The 16179-nt window shown below is 39.5% G+C and overlaps 1 protein-coding gene across 1 annotated transcript; it reads right to left on the reverse strand.

The window, feature by feature from the left end:
* Positions 1-12921: 12921 nt before the first annotated feature.
* LOC121975115 (COBRA-like protein 1) lies at positions 12922-15921 on the reverse strand. The gene is made up of 6 exons (XM_042526528.1): positions 15682-15921; positions 14945-15024; positions 14369-14828; positions 14091-14250; positions 13731-14008; positions 12922-13433 (listed from the first exon to the last, which is right to left on the reverse strand). Exons 1-6 carry the CDS (start codon positions 15797-15799, stop codon positions 13150-13152), a joined length of 1380 nt encoding a protein of 459 aa, XP_042382462.1. The 5' UTR covers positions 15800-15921; the 3' UTR covers positions 12922-13149.
* Positions 15922-16179: the final 258 nt, after the last annotated feature.

Genomic DNA, 16179 nt, shown 5'->3' on the forward strand with positions numbered 1-16179 from the left:
TGCTATAGAATCATTTTATTCTTTCTTCGTCCAAAGACTCTCATCCTTCTCCTCTCTGTTTTGATTCATAGGAACTACAAAACTATACTTGATTATTAAACGAATCTCAAAGTTAGTTTTTAGAAATACTTCCATTCAACGTTTCCAGTGTGTGAATTCTCCCTCGAATTTTGGTGGAACGATGCTTGGTCCGACCATTGGTTTCATTGCTTCGGTCGACGGTTAGTCCTTTTGAAGCACCCTCGTTTTGATACCAATTGTAGGTCCCTTGATGGTCTGCAAGAGGGGGGAGGGGGTGAATTATCCTGCACAAACAAACTCAACCCTTTCTCGACTTATAGCTTAATTATGAACACTTGTGTTAAAAAATAAGAGACTAATTAAAAAACAGAGACACAAAGAGAATTACTTGGTTTGCAATCAGAAGATTGCTAATCTAAGGAAAATGAAGCGCACTTATGAAGATCTACTTCGGGCGGAGTAGCCTCTTACAACGTTAATAGCTCATAATCAAAAGTAGAACAGAAAGAGAAAGATTTACAAGTTGTTATCTAAATTACTGAAATCAGGGCTATATTTATAGCTTTGTTCTGAGCGCCTGGAAGAGTTTCGGACGCTTGGAGTGGGATAGAATTCTATTCTCGACGTGTCGGTCAACGCCCACGTCAATTATGATAAAATTCAAGTTCCGAGCACCCGGACCTGTTCAGGGTGCCTGGACTCCGGGTGCCCGGAATTTATTCCGGGCACCCAGACCCACAAAGTCAACATAGTTGACTTTTTTAGTCCGAACCCTCTGTTCCGGTTCTGCTCGCCACGGTTTGGGTCTTCTACTCAGCTCCGCTCGCGTGGGTGACTTCGGCCATCCGAAATAGGGCTCGCCCGAACCAAACTTCCGGCCTTCTCAAGCAGTCTTCCGCTCCGGCTTCTCGTCCCTCGGAAATGTCACACGCTTCCTTCTCATCCGCTAGCATACTCTTCCACAGCACCTCGTCCCTCGGACGCATCAAGCCCGTCGGTTCTCTCCCGTGTCGTCCTTCTCGCTAGCTGCGTCTTTCGCTCGACTTCTTGTGCTCCTAAATTCCTGCGCACTTAAACACAAGGCATCAAATAACGACAGGATCTAACTTGACTCGGTTGATCATATCAAAACTTCCACGGGGTACTTACAATCATTGCTCGTAGGACGATATTCTTGTCACTCGTTCAACATTTTCCCGATTGCTTGCGCGGCATTCGCCCTACCACCCGTTCGACAATCGCTCGGTTGGCACTTATTTTTCTCGTCGCTCTACCAAGCGCTCACCATTCATCGCTATTTGTTTGATGATTATACGACAGGCCCAGCGATCTGATTCTACATTGACGAGCAATTTCGCTTTACATTAGGCTTGGTCTAGTCAGTTGGACTTGCGCCTCCTTCGACTAGCCAATCGATTGGCTGATCGATTAACGGTGCCCAATCAATCAACTGATCGATTGGGAAGAAATGTCACGAGCATAGAACGTCCCCAATCGATCAGCCGATCGATTGAGCACCGCCAATCGATTGGGCACCGCCAATCGATCAGCCAATCGATTGAGGGCTGGAAATCGCGTGTGACATGAGGGAGCTGAATCGATCGGGCAATCGATTCATGCCATTTTCCAGAGAGCACGGAAGAAGGCTGAATCGATCAGCTGATCAATTTAGCCCCGCCAATCAATCGGACGATCGATTGGGAGACGACCGTTGCGCAGGATAAAGCCGTTGTCGAGCGTCTTCCTCCGCATCTCTTCCTCTCCACTTCTTGCGACGATTTCTCATAGGTTCATGCCAGATCTTGAAACTTCTTGTAGTAAAGTGTTGTTGCACTTCCAAGGTCAAGAGGCGTTCCATACAAGGAGAAGCAAGCTAGGGTTTTGTAAATTTTGTAAGATTAATATTATATAAGCTTGTTTTTCTTTCTTCTTGTATTGAGAGGTTGTACAATGCTTCTCTGCCTTCGGTAGTTACTGAGAAGGAGTATTTTATTAGTGTATGAGTGGATAAGGGTCGGATCCTTGGATTAGTCACCTCTTCTTGAGGTAGATACCAAGTAAATTCTAACGTTAGCATTGTGAGTGTACTTTGTGTGTATTTCCACTGCATATCATCATCATCAAAGCAAGACAACGAAGCGCGACGAGGTATTCGCCCCTCCTAGCTACAAATCAACCCTAACATGACTTGTGCCTCCTTCGACCAGACTTGAAAGGGAGGTTTGTGATGTGGAGATATCTTGGGGGCCTAAAGAGAATTAGTGAGAAGAGGGAGGGCGTTTAAGTCTTTTCATGTTTTGAGGGTTTTTTGGGGTATTAAGTTGGCACTGTTCATGGAGGAAAAGGGTGGAGGGGGTTCGTGATATTCTTTCGCCGCCGCCACAGGCAGGGGAGCAGATCTTTCTCTCACACACATCGTCGCCACTGTCCCCTTCTCCTTCATCACCGTTGAGCCACCGCTCCCTTTCTCTCCTCTCTCCTTCTCCTCTCGTCGGCAGATGCCTCCAACCGTCGCCTCTGCCAGGAGTGCCGATGCCACCTTTGCGAGGACGCCAGCCGTTGCTCCTCTTCTCCTCCTCACACTGCCATTGCCATCGGACAGACTCGACACAACTTTCAGCACGCAACCGCCTCACCTCTCGTCAATCCCTAACGCCAGCCGCCTCCCACACCGGTCGCCTCTTCTTCCACGGCCAAGCGGCACCCCGTCATGCATCCGGCAGTCCATGCGCTTCCTCCAGTAGACACCATCGTCGACAACCCCCAGTATTGCAGCTACCTCTCACCGCACCACGCTGCAGCTTCCGTGTGCCCTCCGGCACTGTTGTCGCCTCCTCACGGGCACGCCGACAGTCCACGCGTCACCTCTCTTCTCTAGGCCTGCCAGCAGCTCGTACATCATTACTGACACCCCCGTCATCAAATCCACTACCCGACACTCTCGCCTTCTGATCTATTGATTCGACTCTCGATCTGTATTGTTGTATGCTTTCGCCGTCGATTAGGCCTCCGAGTCCTAGTTAATGTGCACCTCGTTGTGTTCTCTCTATCCTGTTGATCAGACGCCCTATTCAGCCCCGTCTATTCCAAGCCGACCCTTTTGATCTAGCCTGTCCCTAGCCTTCTAGTCGTTGTCGTGTTCCGACCTTCGCACCGTATTATTACTATTGGACCTATGTGTCGTTATTGTATCCCGACTTGTGTGTCGATCTCATATCCTGCCCTACACATTGATGTCTTATCCCGACTTGCGTGCCAAAGTCATATCTCGGCCTGCGTGTCGATGTCATATTCCGGTCTACATGTCATATTTTGGATCCAGGTCACATTCGACTAGGTGCCATCAGATCCAACTCTTCATCCTGCTCGGAGTCATTTGCTCTTCCGGGTCACGACAACTCAAATAACATCCTGACCAGCTCATCGATCCATCCAAGGGTGCCCCCTGGGTCAGGGTACGTTCTCCGTACTCACCCTACATTCATTTCATTATTATATGTCTTAGTCTGTTACTTATATACTCGTTGGATCTGCCTCGAGCATCAGGTTACCAGAGACCGAGAAGACCCAGTCGCTGGCTGTAGGTGGCGTTGACTAGAGGATTTCTGACGGCTTGGTCAACATAGAAGTCATTTCAACATACCTCCCTCGGGACATCACGATACAGTCAATATTTCATCCACCTCATCTGACGATCCGTCTGACTTAGATTCCGGATAAGATCATCACCCTAACTTGATTATTCACTCTGTTGACCACGTGACATCTAGGAAATATCCCTACATCAATAACCAATCCGATTTGTCCGGGACAATTAAAAAAAGTGAGTTTATGACAGTTAAGATGGTAGTAAATACATTATTCATATGCACATGGTAGGTTGTGTATTTATATGGCATGTGGAAAAAACAAAGACGATTCATTAGCCCTAGCAGTCCTATTAATCTGTTTAGACACCCTATGTTACAACTATCCCACCGCTCGGGCTGCAGGTTGTGTATTTAGACTGTTAACATGGTAGTAAATTAATTTTCAAAATAGTCCATTTTTCTTTTCTTTTTAATAAATGGAAAAAAATCTTAGAACTTTCTGTTGGAACTTGGATAAATTAAAGAGATGCAATATCAGCGCTAACCAATTCTGTAGGAAGACGAAGCGGTCGCGTTCCATGCTGTCCACCTTCCCAAGTCCAACTATCTCTGTTCGTTGCCTTTATTATTTATCGATTGCCGATCGACAATTGAATATCCATCCTCTCTCCTATAAGTAACACCACTCTCCACGCTAGTCCTACAACTGAGACTCACTCTGACCATATGGGCAGCTCGGAAAGCACACAGAGCCAGAAGGAGGAGGAGAAGAAGGAGACCGGAGGAAGTGTTAGCCGCGATGGTCGATTCGTCTTGGAGACGCTAGAAGACAATGGATCCAAGTTGGCAACGACTGCTGCAGTCGTAGCTGCTGGGCTGGCTCTCTGGGGTCTGTGGAGACTGTGCCGCAGCGACAACGACGCCCCAAACCAGACAATGATGAGAGCTCCCGGGCGCAGGGGCGAGTACATTATCAGAGACCTCTTTGAGAGCGATCCCAAAGCTTACTTTGCTGCTCTCCGGAAAGATGGTTAATGAAATAATTAATGATGTCGTATGTTGTGCTTGCAATATGGACGATAATGCATGCATGAATTATCTGATGGATTAATAATATTATCTTGAATCTGAAACTGAATCACTTTTTTTTTTATTAGAAAATGGAAATCTACGAGAGAGAATCATTGTGGATTGAAACATATCTGCTTCACTTCATTCAAATAACCGTATTGTAGCCTGTAACACACTGTTAATTTAAAGGATCTCAGTTTGTCCCCCTTCCTCCTACTGCATGGGCCAACCTGCACAGCGCATAGCATTAAGTGGAAACATCTAAAGCCAAACACTCTCCGGCATTTCTCCTCTGATGCTATTGACTTTTGTTAAGAAGAGGTGGCAACCTATCTCCCCATGTAGTACTCCCTATCCTTAAAGATGTCAAAGGATAGCCTCTCCGACGAGGTGAATGTCTCCAGGGTATTGAAATACTTCCCCCGTCGCCGCCGCGTTGATGAAGGCCCAAGTATCAGCCTTAGCAAGAGATCCAAGAAGATTGAGAATCAAAACAAGGACAAGAAGAGTATCAAACAGCCTAAATCTACAGGTGCAAAGTTGGCTACCTTCTTCAGTTCTTTCTTCAAGCAATCCATTCTGAAGAAGAAATCCAAGTCCACCTCTGTGAGAAAGGAAGATGCCTGCATGAGTAGAAGCAGCACCAGCTTCTCTCACGCCATTAAAAATACTTGGAAGGACAACTGTGATGCTCTAGACTCAGAGAGAGAGCAGAATTGTCATGAGGAGAGGGTTGAGAATGAGAGATCCAAATCTGTTGATGGGAATTCTACGAACAAATGGCTGCTTGACATGGAAGACAAATGGTGGAGGAAATCAGAAGAGGAGGATGAAGGAAGTGAGTCCAGCTCTGATCTGTTTGAGCTCAAGAACTATGATTTGATAGATGCTGTATCTACAAATCTGTGAGATGCAATTAACCAAACAACATATCTTTACATATTATTTCTGTGATGAATGCTTTCCCTGCCCCTGTCTTTCAAACTTGTGTTTTTTAGCTCTAAACTTATGTTTTCGGATTGTGAATAAAAGTGTCCTTTAACTTTAATTATATATTAAAAAATCACAAATTTTTAGATATATATATAAAACACATATAATGAATTATCTGATGGGACAAATATATTAAAGAGAAAAGAGATGAACTGAAAGTGTAGATGCATTGAATGAATTTAATCAATTGAATCAAACAGCAGTCTAATGAGCCAAATGAGTTGGATAAATTAAAAGAACATAATCTATAAGAATTCTCGTTTTATTTCATTTCCTTCTCGCCTAATCACCCGATCAAGAGGAGACAAAAAGACTCAACATCAAGTCACGCTCTTCTCTCTATTTCTGTAGAAAAAAAGGCTCTGTATAATTTACATCTCATCTTTGGCCTGCAACTAGATTGGTGGAAGCATTGATAACCCAACCCACGAAATTATGAAAGGCTCTCCCAAACATCTCCATAATTACGGCCTCCATAATTATGTTTTGTTGTCGAGTAACAGGTAAGTCAAGTGACCACGAAATGGAGTGGTGCGAAAAGGAATTCATCACTGTATATATCTCAGTACTGAATGAAATAGTGTCCTCTAAGCATTCCCATTCATTCTTTCCTTGCAATGCCAAGATGTCAAAGTTGAACACATACCACACCAACTTTTATTTTTATTTATTTATTTAAAAATGAAGGGAAAAAAGTGCACAAAGGTAGAGAACTTAGAGAAATATAGAATATTTTTTTATAACTATGTCCAAATCTTACCGTCTGATATTTCACTCGTCAAATAAATTTAGAAAGCACGATGGCTCTTGATTCAATCGCCGTGCCTTGAGTTTTAATTGAACCTGATTATTTGGAAAATACTTTTTGTCTCTGTTGATCGGTGACTCATATTTAGATGAATGCAAATGCGAGGGATGTCATGGAAGGAAAAAAATCTTTTAAGATTTTTTCATAATAGAATTCTGTTGCGATTTTTTATAATAGAAATCTGTTATGATTTTATCGGATTTGAGGTTTAGACACTATTTATAGAGATCATTGTAAATCTATTGGATCACGAGAATCATTGAATATGATTCAATTGTGTATAGAAAATTCTAATAAAACTTCGGTCATTTTTTTTAGAGTAGACACGCTGCCGAACCACTATAACTCTTCTTCTTTCTTTTCTTCATATTCTTTCTCGTATTTGTTCTTTCTTGTGGATCTTTGTCTCGTTTCTCCGCATGATCTCTTTCTCTCTTCCTCTTTTTCCGCGTTAGAGGTTGAGAGGCATTCTCTCCCTCTTTATGTAATAATTGGTATCAGAATGAGATTTTGGCGGATTTCTTCAACATGCCAGAGATGACTTCTGTGAAGTTTGATATGATGAAGTTTGATGGAACTGGGAACTTCGGATTATGACTTATAAGGGTCAAAGACTTATTGGTGTAATAAAGCATGGTGAAAGCGCTAGGAGAAAGGAAACCAGAAAGCATTAAGAGATTGGATTGGGAAGAACTTCAGGCGAAGACAGTGGCAACAATCAGGCATTGTCTTACGAATGATATGATGTACCATGTCATGGACGAGGAGTCACCAGTGGCAGTTTAGCAAAAGCTAGAAAATTTGTATATGTCAAAGTTATTGACAAACAAGCTGTATTTTAAGTAGAAATTATTTCAGCTGAAGATGATAAAAGAACCGATCTGAGTCAGCACATCAATGTATTCAATTAGATTGTGAATGATCTAAAGTGAGTTAATGTGAAGATCGAAGAAGAAGATAAGGTGTTGATATTGTTAAATTCTCTACCTTCATCTCCTACGTACGAGAATTTGGTTAATACTTTGATGTGGGATAAGGAAACTCTCAAATTAGAGGAGATCACAGGTGCGTTGCTAAATTTTTACCAAAGGAAGAAAACAAGTGATAAAGTTTTTAAGGGAGAAGGACTTGTGGTAAATAGCAACCAAGAGCGTAGTAGGAGCGAATCTTGACATGGATCTGGTAACAACAACAAGAATTGTTCAAAGTCGAAAAGGAAGAAGTTGATCATGTGCTATAAGTGTAGAGGCAAAGGTCATATGAAGAGATATTGTCCAAAGATAAAGAAACATGTTGTAGAGAACAATGGTAGTTTGGTAAAGTTTGCAAACATAATTGAAAAAGAAATTTAGAGAGCAGTAATAGAGATATGCTATCAGTTATGTTGAGTTTGGAGCAACTAACGGATGCACGAATTTTAGACTCTGTATGTTCATATCACATGACTCCAAATAAGGAATGGTTTGAGACCTATATGGTAGTGAATTCTGGTTCAGTGTTGATGAAAAATGATATGTCATGTAGAGTTATCAGCATAGGAAAAGTCAGAATCAAGATATTTGATGGTATGATAAGAACCCTATGTGATGTCAAATATATATTAGAGCTAAAAAAGAACTTGATCTCACTAGGCACACTAGATTCTATTGGTTGTAGTTACAAATCAGTGAGCGGAGTGATAAAAGTCAGCAAGGGAGCCCTGACGGTAATAAAAAGATAAAAGTTAGTAAGGAACATCTATAAGTTGATAGGGACTATAGTTATAGGTGGAGTCGCCTCAGTGGAGTCTGAATCAGACAATACTGTCTTGTGGCATATGCGACTAGGGCATATGGGTGAATGTCAGATGTTAGAACTTCACAAGAGAGATTTATTGAAGGGCATCAAGACGTGCAAGCATGAATTCTATAAATTTTGTGTTCTTGAAAAATAGTGCAAATTGCAATTCAAGATGGCAATAAACAAGACGAAGGGAATTCTAGACTATATACGGATCTCTGAGGACCAACTAGTGTAGCATCACATGGAGGGTACATGTATTTTAAGAGTTTTACTAATGATTACTTATGAAAGGTCTAGGTATACTTTATGCGTCACAAGTCAGAAACTTTTGCAAAGTTTAAACAGTGAAAAATTGAAGTGGAGAACTAGACTGGAAAGAAAATCAAATGTCTTAGGTCAAACAATGAGACTGAGTACACAGATTCAAAGTTTTAGGAATTTTATGAGTAGCATGATAATGAAGCATTTCTCCGTTCGTAGGACACCTCAATAGAATAGGTGACGGAAAAATTGAACAAAATAATCATTGAGAAGGTAATATGTCTCAGGTTAAATGCAAGGCTAGCAAAGAATTTCTGGGTAGAAGTAGTTAATATGACATGTTATCTCATTAATAAATCACCAAGGGCAACACTTGAAGGCAAAATATCAATGGAAGTATGGATAGGAAATCCAATAGATTAATTTGACTTTCAAGTTTTGGATGTCTAGTATATGCACATATCTAGTGAGGAAAGATCAAAGCTGGATGCGAAGTCAAAGCAATGTATTTTTTGGGGGTATCAGAAAGGAGTTAAAGGCTTCAAACTTTGAGATCCTAAGGAAAATAAGGTGGTGATCAGCAGAGATGTGGTGTTTGACGAGAATGGTATGCTACAACGTACTCACGAAGAAGGAAAGAAAACACTATAGAGCAACATGGAGAAAGATGTTGTACAGGTAGAGCTAGAGACTCATGACTCCGATTCTTCTAGCTCAGAGCACACGGAGCATTATACTATAGCTGCAAGCAGAACGAGACGAGTTGTAAAGTCACACACCAAATATAGATTTGAAAACTTGATTTCTTATGTGCTTAACACAAGTAGCAGAAACCCTACATCTTTTCAAGAGGTGGTACACAGCTCTGATAAAAATAAGTGAACAGGTGCTATGACGAAGGAGATGAAATTGTTGCATAAGAACCAAACGTGGAGTCTAGTGGAACTTCCTGAAGGAAAGAAAGCTATAGGGTGCAAGTGGAATTCAAGAAGAAAAAAATAATGTTAGAGGAAGAAGAAGTAAAGTTCAAGGCTAGGTTAGTAGCAAAGGAGTATTCACAGAAAAAGGGAATTGACTATGAAGAAATTTTCTTTCCAGTAGTTAGACATAAATCAATTAGAGCGATACTGGCTTTGGTGGCACATCACGATTTGTAGCTAGAGCAAATGGATGTGAAGACAGTATTTCTTCATAGAAATTTAAAGAAGCATATTTTTATGTCATAATCTGAGAGATTTAGTTAGCCTAGACAAGAGTGGTTGATTTACAAGTTGAAGAAATCACCCTATGAATTAAAACAATCTCCTAGGCAATGATATAAATATTTTGATTCATACATAATTCAAAACAGACATAGGAAATGTGAGTATGATTGTTACATATATATGAAGAGCCTTGAAGATAAATCACTGATTTTCTTACTACTATACATAGATGATATACTCATTGTTGCGAAAAAGATGAAAGAGGTCGACAAATTAAAGAGTCTACTAAGAAAGGAATTTGACATGAAAGATTTGAGAGAAACTAAGAAGATTCTTGATATAGAGATTCACAAGGATAGAGTTACAGAGAGATTATGGTTGTCTCAATATAGCTATATGGAAATGGTGCTTGATAGGTTCACATTATAAATGCAAAGTCGATGAGCACACTCCTAACACATCACTTCAAGTTATCCATTACACAATGTCCAAAGACAGATGACGAGATTCAAAAGATATCAAAGATTCATTATACTAGTGTAGTTGATTGTATGATGTATGTCATGATTTGCATAAAACTAGATTTGGCGCAACAGTTAGTATGGTGAGCAAGTATCTCTCAAATCTTGATCGACCACATTAGGATGCAGTAAAGTGGATTTTCATATACTTAAGAAATAAAATTGATTATAACATCATATTCAGCAGACAACTAGAAGATCCTTCAGTTGTTGGGTATGTAGATACAGACTATGCAGGTGATTTAGATGATAAGAGTTTTACTACAGGATACGTGTTCACAGTGATAGGAGGACCTATCTATTGGAAATCTATGATACAATCTATTGTTGCATTGTCTACTATGGAATCGGAGTATATGACAGCAGTTGAAGTAGCGAAGGAAGTTTTATAGCTAACAAGGTTGGTCAGAGAACTAAGCGTTCAGCAAGATGGAGACAAGTTGTTATGTGATAGTCATAGTTCTATCTATTTGTCGAAAAATCAGGTGTATCATACTAGAACCAAGTATATTGATGTGAGATTTCACAATATCAGAGAGCTGATTGCTTCTGAAGAAATTCAACTTAAGAAGGTTCACACTGCAGACAATGTTGTAGACACACTGACAAAGCTAGTGATCATAGAGAAGTTCAAGCATTGCTTGAACTTGATCTATATATCTAGATGCTAGAAGAAGGAAGTCCAGACCTAGAGATCCAGGTGGAATTTTGTTCCGATACTCATGTTCTTCGAAGGGGTGAATATTCGCTAAGGTGGAGATTATTGACGGGTGACTCATATTTAGAGGAAGGCCAATGCGAGGGATGTCATTGAAGAAAAAAATTTGTTAAGGTTTTTTGTAACAGAATTCTGTTATAATTTTTTATAACAGAATTTTATTATAATTTTTCATAATAAAATTTTATTGTAATTTTTAATAACAGAAATCTATTACGATTTTATCGGGTCTAGAATTTAGGTATTATTTATAGGGATCATTACCCGGGGGTAAAGATTAATAAAGAGAAGTATAAAACAAATGAACTTATTGTACGTGGGCCTAAAACTTAAGCAAGAGATTTAAAACTTTGCTAGAATTTACTTATAGAAAATGAAAAATAAAATACCCATAATGTGATCTTCACAACCAAAAATACTAAAACAGAGTTAAAAGTTTCAAATCACTTGTTCATGAAAGTTTTATTGGTCCACATATATATATATATATTGGTCCACATTTTGGTATAAACTTGTGAAACAATAAAAGGTTTTAACTGCCCTGCAGGTATAGATCTAAACATTTCCAATTTCTTAGAATATATGGGACGAAGATAATAATCCATTCACGTATACAATTGACCCTTGAGCTTCACTTCAAAGTGTTAGTTGTGATGATTAGTAACAACTAACAAGACGTAGAAAAGTAAAGAGCCTCTTTATTTTCAATCGAACCAGCTGGTTCGGTTCTGTCCGACCCATGTTTATAACTATGATTGACAGGGTAGCTAATTTTCTAAAGCTAAAGAAGGTTTTATTCTCAATCAAACAAGTTGGCAAGTAGCAATCATGTGGGCAAATTTTAAAATGTGAACAACGATGGAGATTGCTTACCTGCTCATGATTTTCAAATTCCTTTTTTTAAGTGAAAAATAAAAAAAAATTAAAAACTGTTGCCTCTTTTCAAAGATATACATCAGTATGTACTACTGTATATGAACATTCACGATGCTGTCCAAAATAAAATAGGCCAAACGTTTTGTTGGTTGCATCAATTGATCCTTCAAGAAAACTGTTTAGAACAAGCAATGGAATGAACATTGTTTGTATTTCCTACAGGATCCAACACATTGCTTCAAAGGAGAGGAACCAAAAGATGACTAACAACAAAAGAAAGAGAAGTGAGAAAGACACGAGACCTTTCCAATTTGGAGATCTAGTGTTGGGAAGCCATTGATATATGGCATAAAGACCTACAAACTTTCATTCTCTTCTTCTTCATTAGCCAATTCCTACATGCTCTGATCGACCAAGAATTATGCGTCGCGGTCGTTTGGGGAAAAGTTCTGCTTTGTTGCTGGTTTTTTCGTCGCAGAATGGTCTTCTTTTATGCAGGTTTGTGTTTGATTTTCTAGCTAGAAGCTTTCAAACTAGTAGAATTTCCTTTCTAGTTGCACTTTTGTAGGGATGATGCACATTATTGCAAAACTTCATATGCAGTATTACAGAAGATTATCATTAAACTCGTATTGCATTGAACCTAAGCAAATTCAATACTGATGTTAGATTATGTCTCATCTTTAAGATCGAAGCTAGTTAACTCTTGAGTTCTTGTCATACTTGTATGAAACAAATATCAACCATTTCCTCCACTATAGTGCACAGGTGCTTTGAACTATTCCATTTGTGCTTAATATCTTATTAAGATTCCCAATCCGTCAACCGAACCCTCTAATCAGCCTAAGATTGTACAATCAACACAGGATGACACATCCCATCTGTAGTTGTATATGAAGCAAAAGAGCTAAAGAACCGGATATGATCAATCATTTTTTGTTTGTATGGCTCTTTCCTCAAATATTGATTAGCTCAAACATGAAATGCTTGTGTGTTTATACCAATATATATTGAAATGAAAATATGCAATTAAAGCTGGGCAAAGGTGAACTATGAAACCTACAAAGTCATAAAATAAAAAAAAAGTACTCTTTCAACAACACCCGTTTGTCTGCTAATAGCTTTTACAAATATGAGTAACTGTTTTCACCATTTCTCTACAAATAATACAGAGGCATAAATTACAAAGAAAATACATTAAAACTCATTTTGCTACCAAATGGAATGACAATATCAACGCACTTATACCTGTTCCAGAAGCTTGAGTGAGAACACTTAAAATGCGACAAACTCAAATTTCTTACTAGGCATTGATTAGCAACCAAGTCAAAGCAGCAAAAAGGGATATCAACAATGTGCTCTTCAATTGTGTGGCTGCATTAGGTAACCACGGATATGAATCTGGAGACGGCATGACACAGTTGTCACCATTGAAGTAGATTCGACGGGGGAAAGCCCAGCCTTGATGGAAGGTAAATGTTGTTGGATCCTTCCTGAATAGAAGTTCTGATTGTACATTTCCATAAGGTCCAGCTTGCATGAGGAAGTCATTGTAGAATTTTACACCCCAAAGCATAGCAGTATCATCTGTCATATCAAATTCAATCCAGATTGTTACTATAAATAAAAGAACACAAGGAATCACCTATCTTAATCCTATATGCTTAGGCGTTGATTAAATAGGTAAAAAGATGTTATCATAGAAAACTTTGCAATTTCTTAGCAAACATGTAAATCCAGTGATGAGTTGCACCATTGTGAAGATTTTCACAGGGACGGGTTTATTGCATTGGGACACTATCCTGCCATTCGCTCCCTTGGAATCAAGAAGCAAACCTCTAAAGAATAATTATGGAATCATAAAGCTGAATTTTAGAAACTTACTTATGCCTCCATATGGCGTCAGTGATTTATAATTGTAGCTAAAAATTGTAGTGATATTGTCAAAGTTAGGATGCTGGATAACAAGATTCCACTGCGTATAGTTCATCCGATAGTTGAAATTTGTTATTGCAATCTTCACTCGCCAGTAGTCCTTGTAGTTAAGTTTGACATGCCAATGAACTCTTATTGGGCACATATGTGAGGTGCACTGCACCAAAGGTGTGTAGCTGTTTTTGTCAACGGCATTTACTGCAGAGGCTAAATAAGGGGAATCAGGACTGCAATGGAAAACCAGCACATCATCAGTGGACCAATTAAAATGGCGTAGCAAGGGAATCGGCAATTTGCATTAGAACTCACTCTACACAGCTCCCTGGTTGAGTTGCATTATTCTGGCAGCCACATGTACATGTGGGACAGTTAACGATTGTGTCATTGTAGAAAGATGAGAGTGACACACAGCAAGTAGGAGTCTTCTGAGCGAGAAACTGAGAGTATGTACATGTCACGTTCCATGTCACTGCAATTAAAATCAAAGAAGATATCAGCAAAGGATTGATCAAAGTAGTCTAAATATCAGGAAAATTTTGCAGACCCACATTCCAAACTTATTTTGCAATTGATCTTTGATAACTTACTCAAAGCTTGGGTTGTTCTCCTTCCATCTTGCGTAACAAATTTAGTAGGCTTTACAACTTTTCCTATCCCACATGTGTACCCTGGTCCTGGAGCCTTTAGGGTGAAGTTTTTGGGCACACGGACGGTCTTGTTGGTGGTTCCTGATGAGCCAACACTGACCTGGAATGAACTTGCAGCATTGGCTGGATCTTGAACCCAGGAGTTAATCACCCCTCCTTTGCAGCAATTGGCAATTTGCTGATTGTAAGGTGTTCCAGGAAGGAGATCAACAATTATTGGATCCTTCCTACAGCAATGTGGAAGGTTACCACCCTTAAAACGCGAGCAATCACCCTGGTCAGTGGTCTGTGCTCCTACCATAGACCAGATGACTTCCTTCTTTTGCCAGGTCCACCCAAGGGTCCATCCAGGTGCTTGGATGTGACGATATTGCTGGTAATTGAACATTGTCACCACAGCCTGAAAGAATCCACATATCCATATTTGAATGCAGTTGCAAATTATTTGGTGCATAAACTTGTAAAACATACAATTTCAGGACTCTAATTAAGGTAGTAACTTCAACTTTTACTTACAACATAACCATCAGGAGTCCACTGCATAACGTCCCATTTGATTGTTATATTTCCATTTGGGTCCAGTGCATCATAAGCTTCTGTCAGACAAAAGACGACATGGAGAGAGATTATTAGAACATATGGAACTGTGATAAATTCTTTGAATCTGCCAAATAGAGAATTGAAATAGACTCCGATTAACCTTCTAATTTGTTCTTTTTCCCCAATGTAACAATACAATTCTTCATTTTACAAGGATATCACTTTAATTATATTCTTTCCTAGAACTCTTGTTAACAATTATAGACTCCCTGCCACTGTTGCAGCTGATGAGTTGAGATAAAATTTAATTTTTTTTTCAAAGTATGTTGACCTCCCTTAACAGTTTATGAATGCGAATAGTATGTTTCTTAATCATTGATCAGAACCGACATAGAAATATTCCTGAGTCTGATTGCTTGGAAGATGCATATTTGGAGAGTAAGGCTGGAATGGAACAATCATCACAATTTCAAACAGAAGAAACTAAAAAAGAGGTGATTCTTCTCTTTGAAAACATGATAAGAACAAGTTTTTGGAAACAAATTATCAATAAAAGCTTTCAATTTAAAGCCGATTCGATATTTCTCTTTATTTTCCGCATTTACCGCCGCAAGTTTGAGCTGATCAAGGAGCACCAAACTCGAGGAAATCATCTCTTGAATTTTAACCTAAGAAAAACCACCACTCCGAAGGGAACAGAGCCGAGAACTGACCTGCGGAAGGGATCAGAGAGGAAAAGAGCAGGAAGAACAGGAAGGGAAGGGCCAATGACGCGAACTTTGCGACGGATCCGGCGACACTAGACATGGAAAAGCTCAACTCCCTCTCCATCGCCGCCCGCGGAGGTAAGCTAGCTCTCAGATCTGCACGGCAATGGAGGCAGAGAGCAGCAAAGCAACAGCCTCACTTTTGTAATAGAACCTTGAAGTCGCTCAACGCACAGCCGTCACACACTCCACGTAACGTGCTCTATAAAATATTTTTAAGTAAAAAGGAAATTTACTAATATAACCTCCAATTTACATTAATTCGCTTAAACCTAAACAAAATTTTGGATCTAATCACTTTTCAATAATTTCTCTTCGCTACTTCACAAACATATTGATGTAGTGGTTAGATTCAATTCAAGGTGGAGAGAAAAAGATGTTTAAACAGAAAAGAAATTAGATAAAACAAATTAAAGCTGTCGGTGGGGAATATTTTACATGAAA

The sequence above is a fragment of the Zingiber officinale genome, chromosome 1B, assembly GCF_018446385.1.
Source record: "Zingiber officinale cultivar Zhangliang chromosome 1B, Zo_v1.1, whole genome shotgun sequence".
Lineage (NCBI taxonomy): Eukaryota > Viridiplantae > Streptophyta > Magnoliopsida > Zingiberales > Zingiberaceae > Zingiber > Zingiber officinale.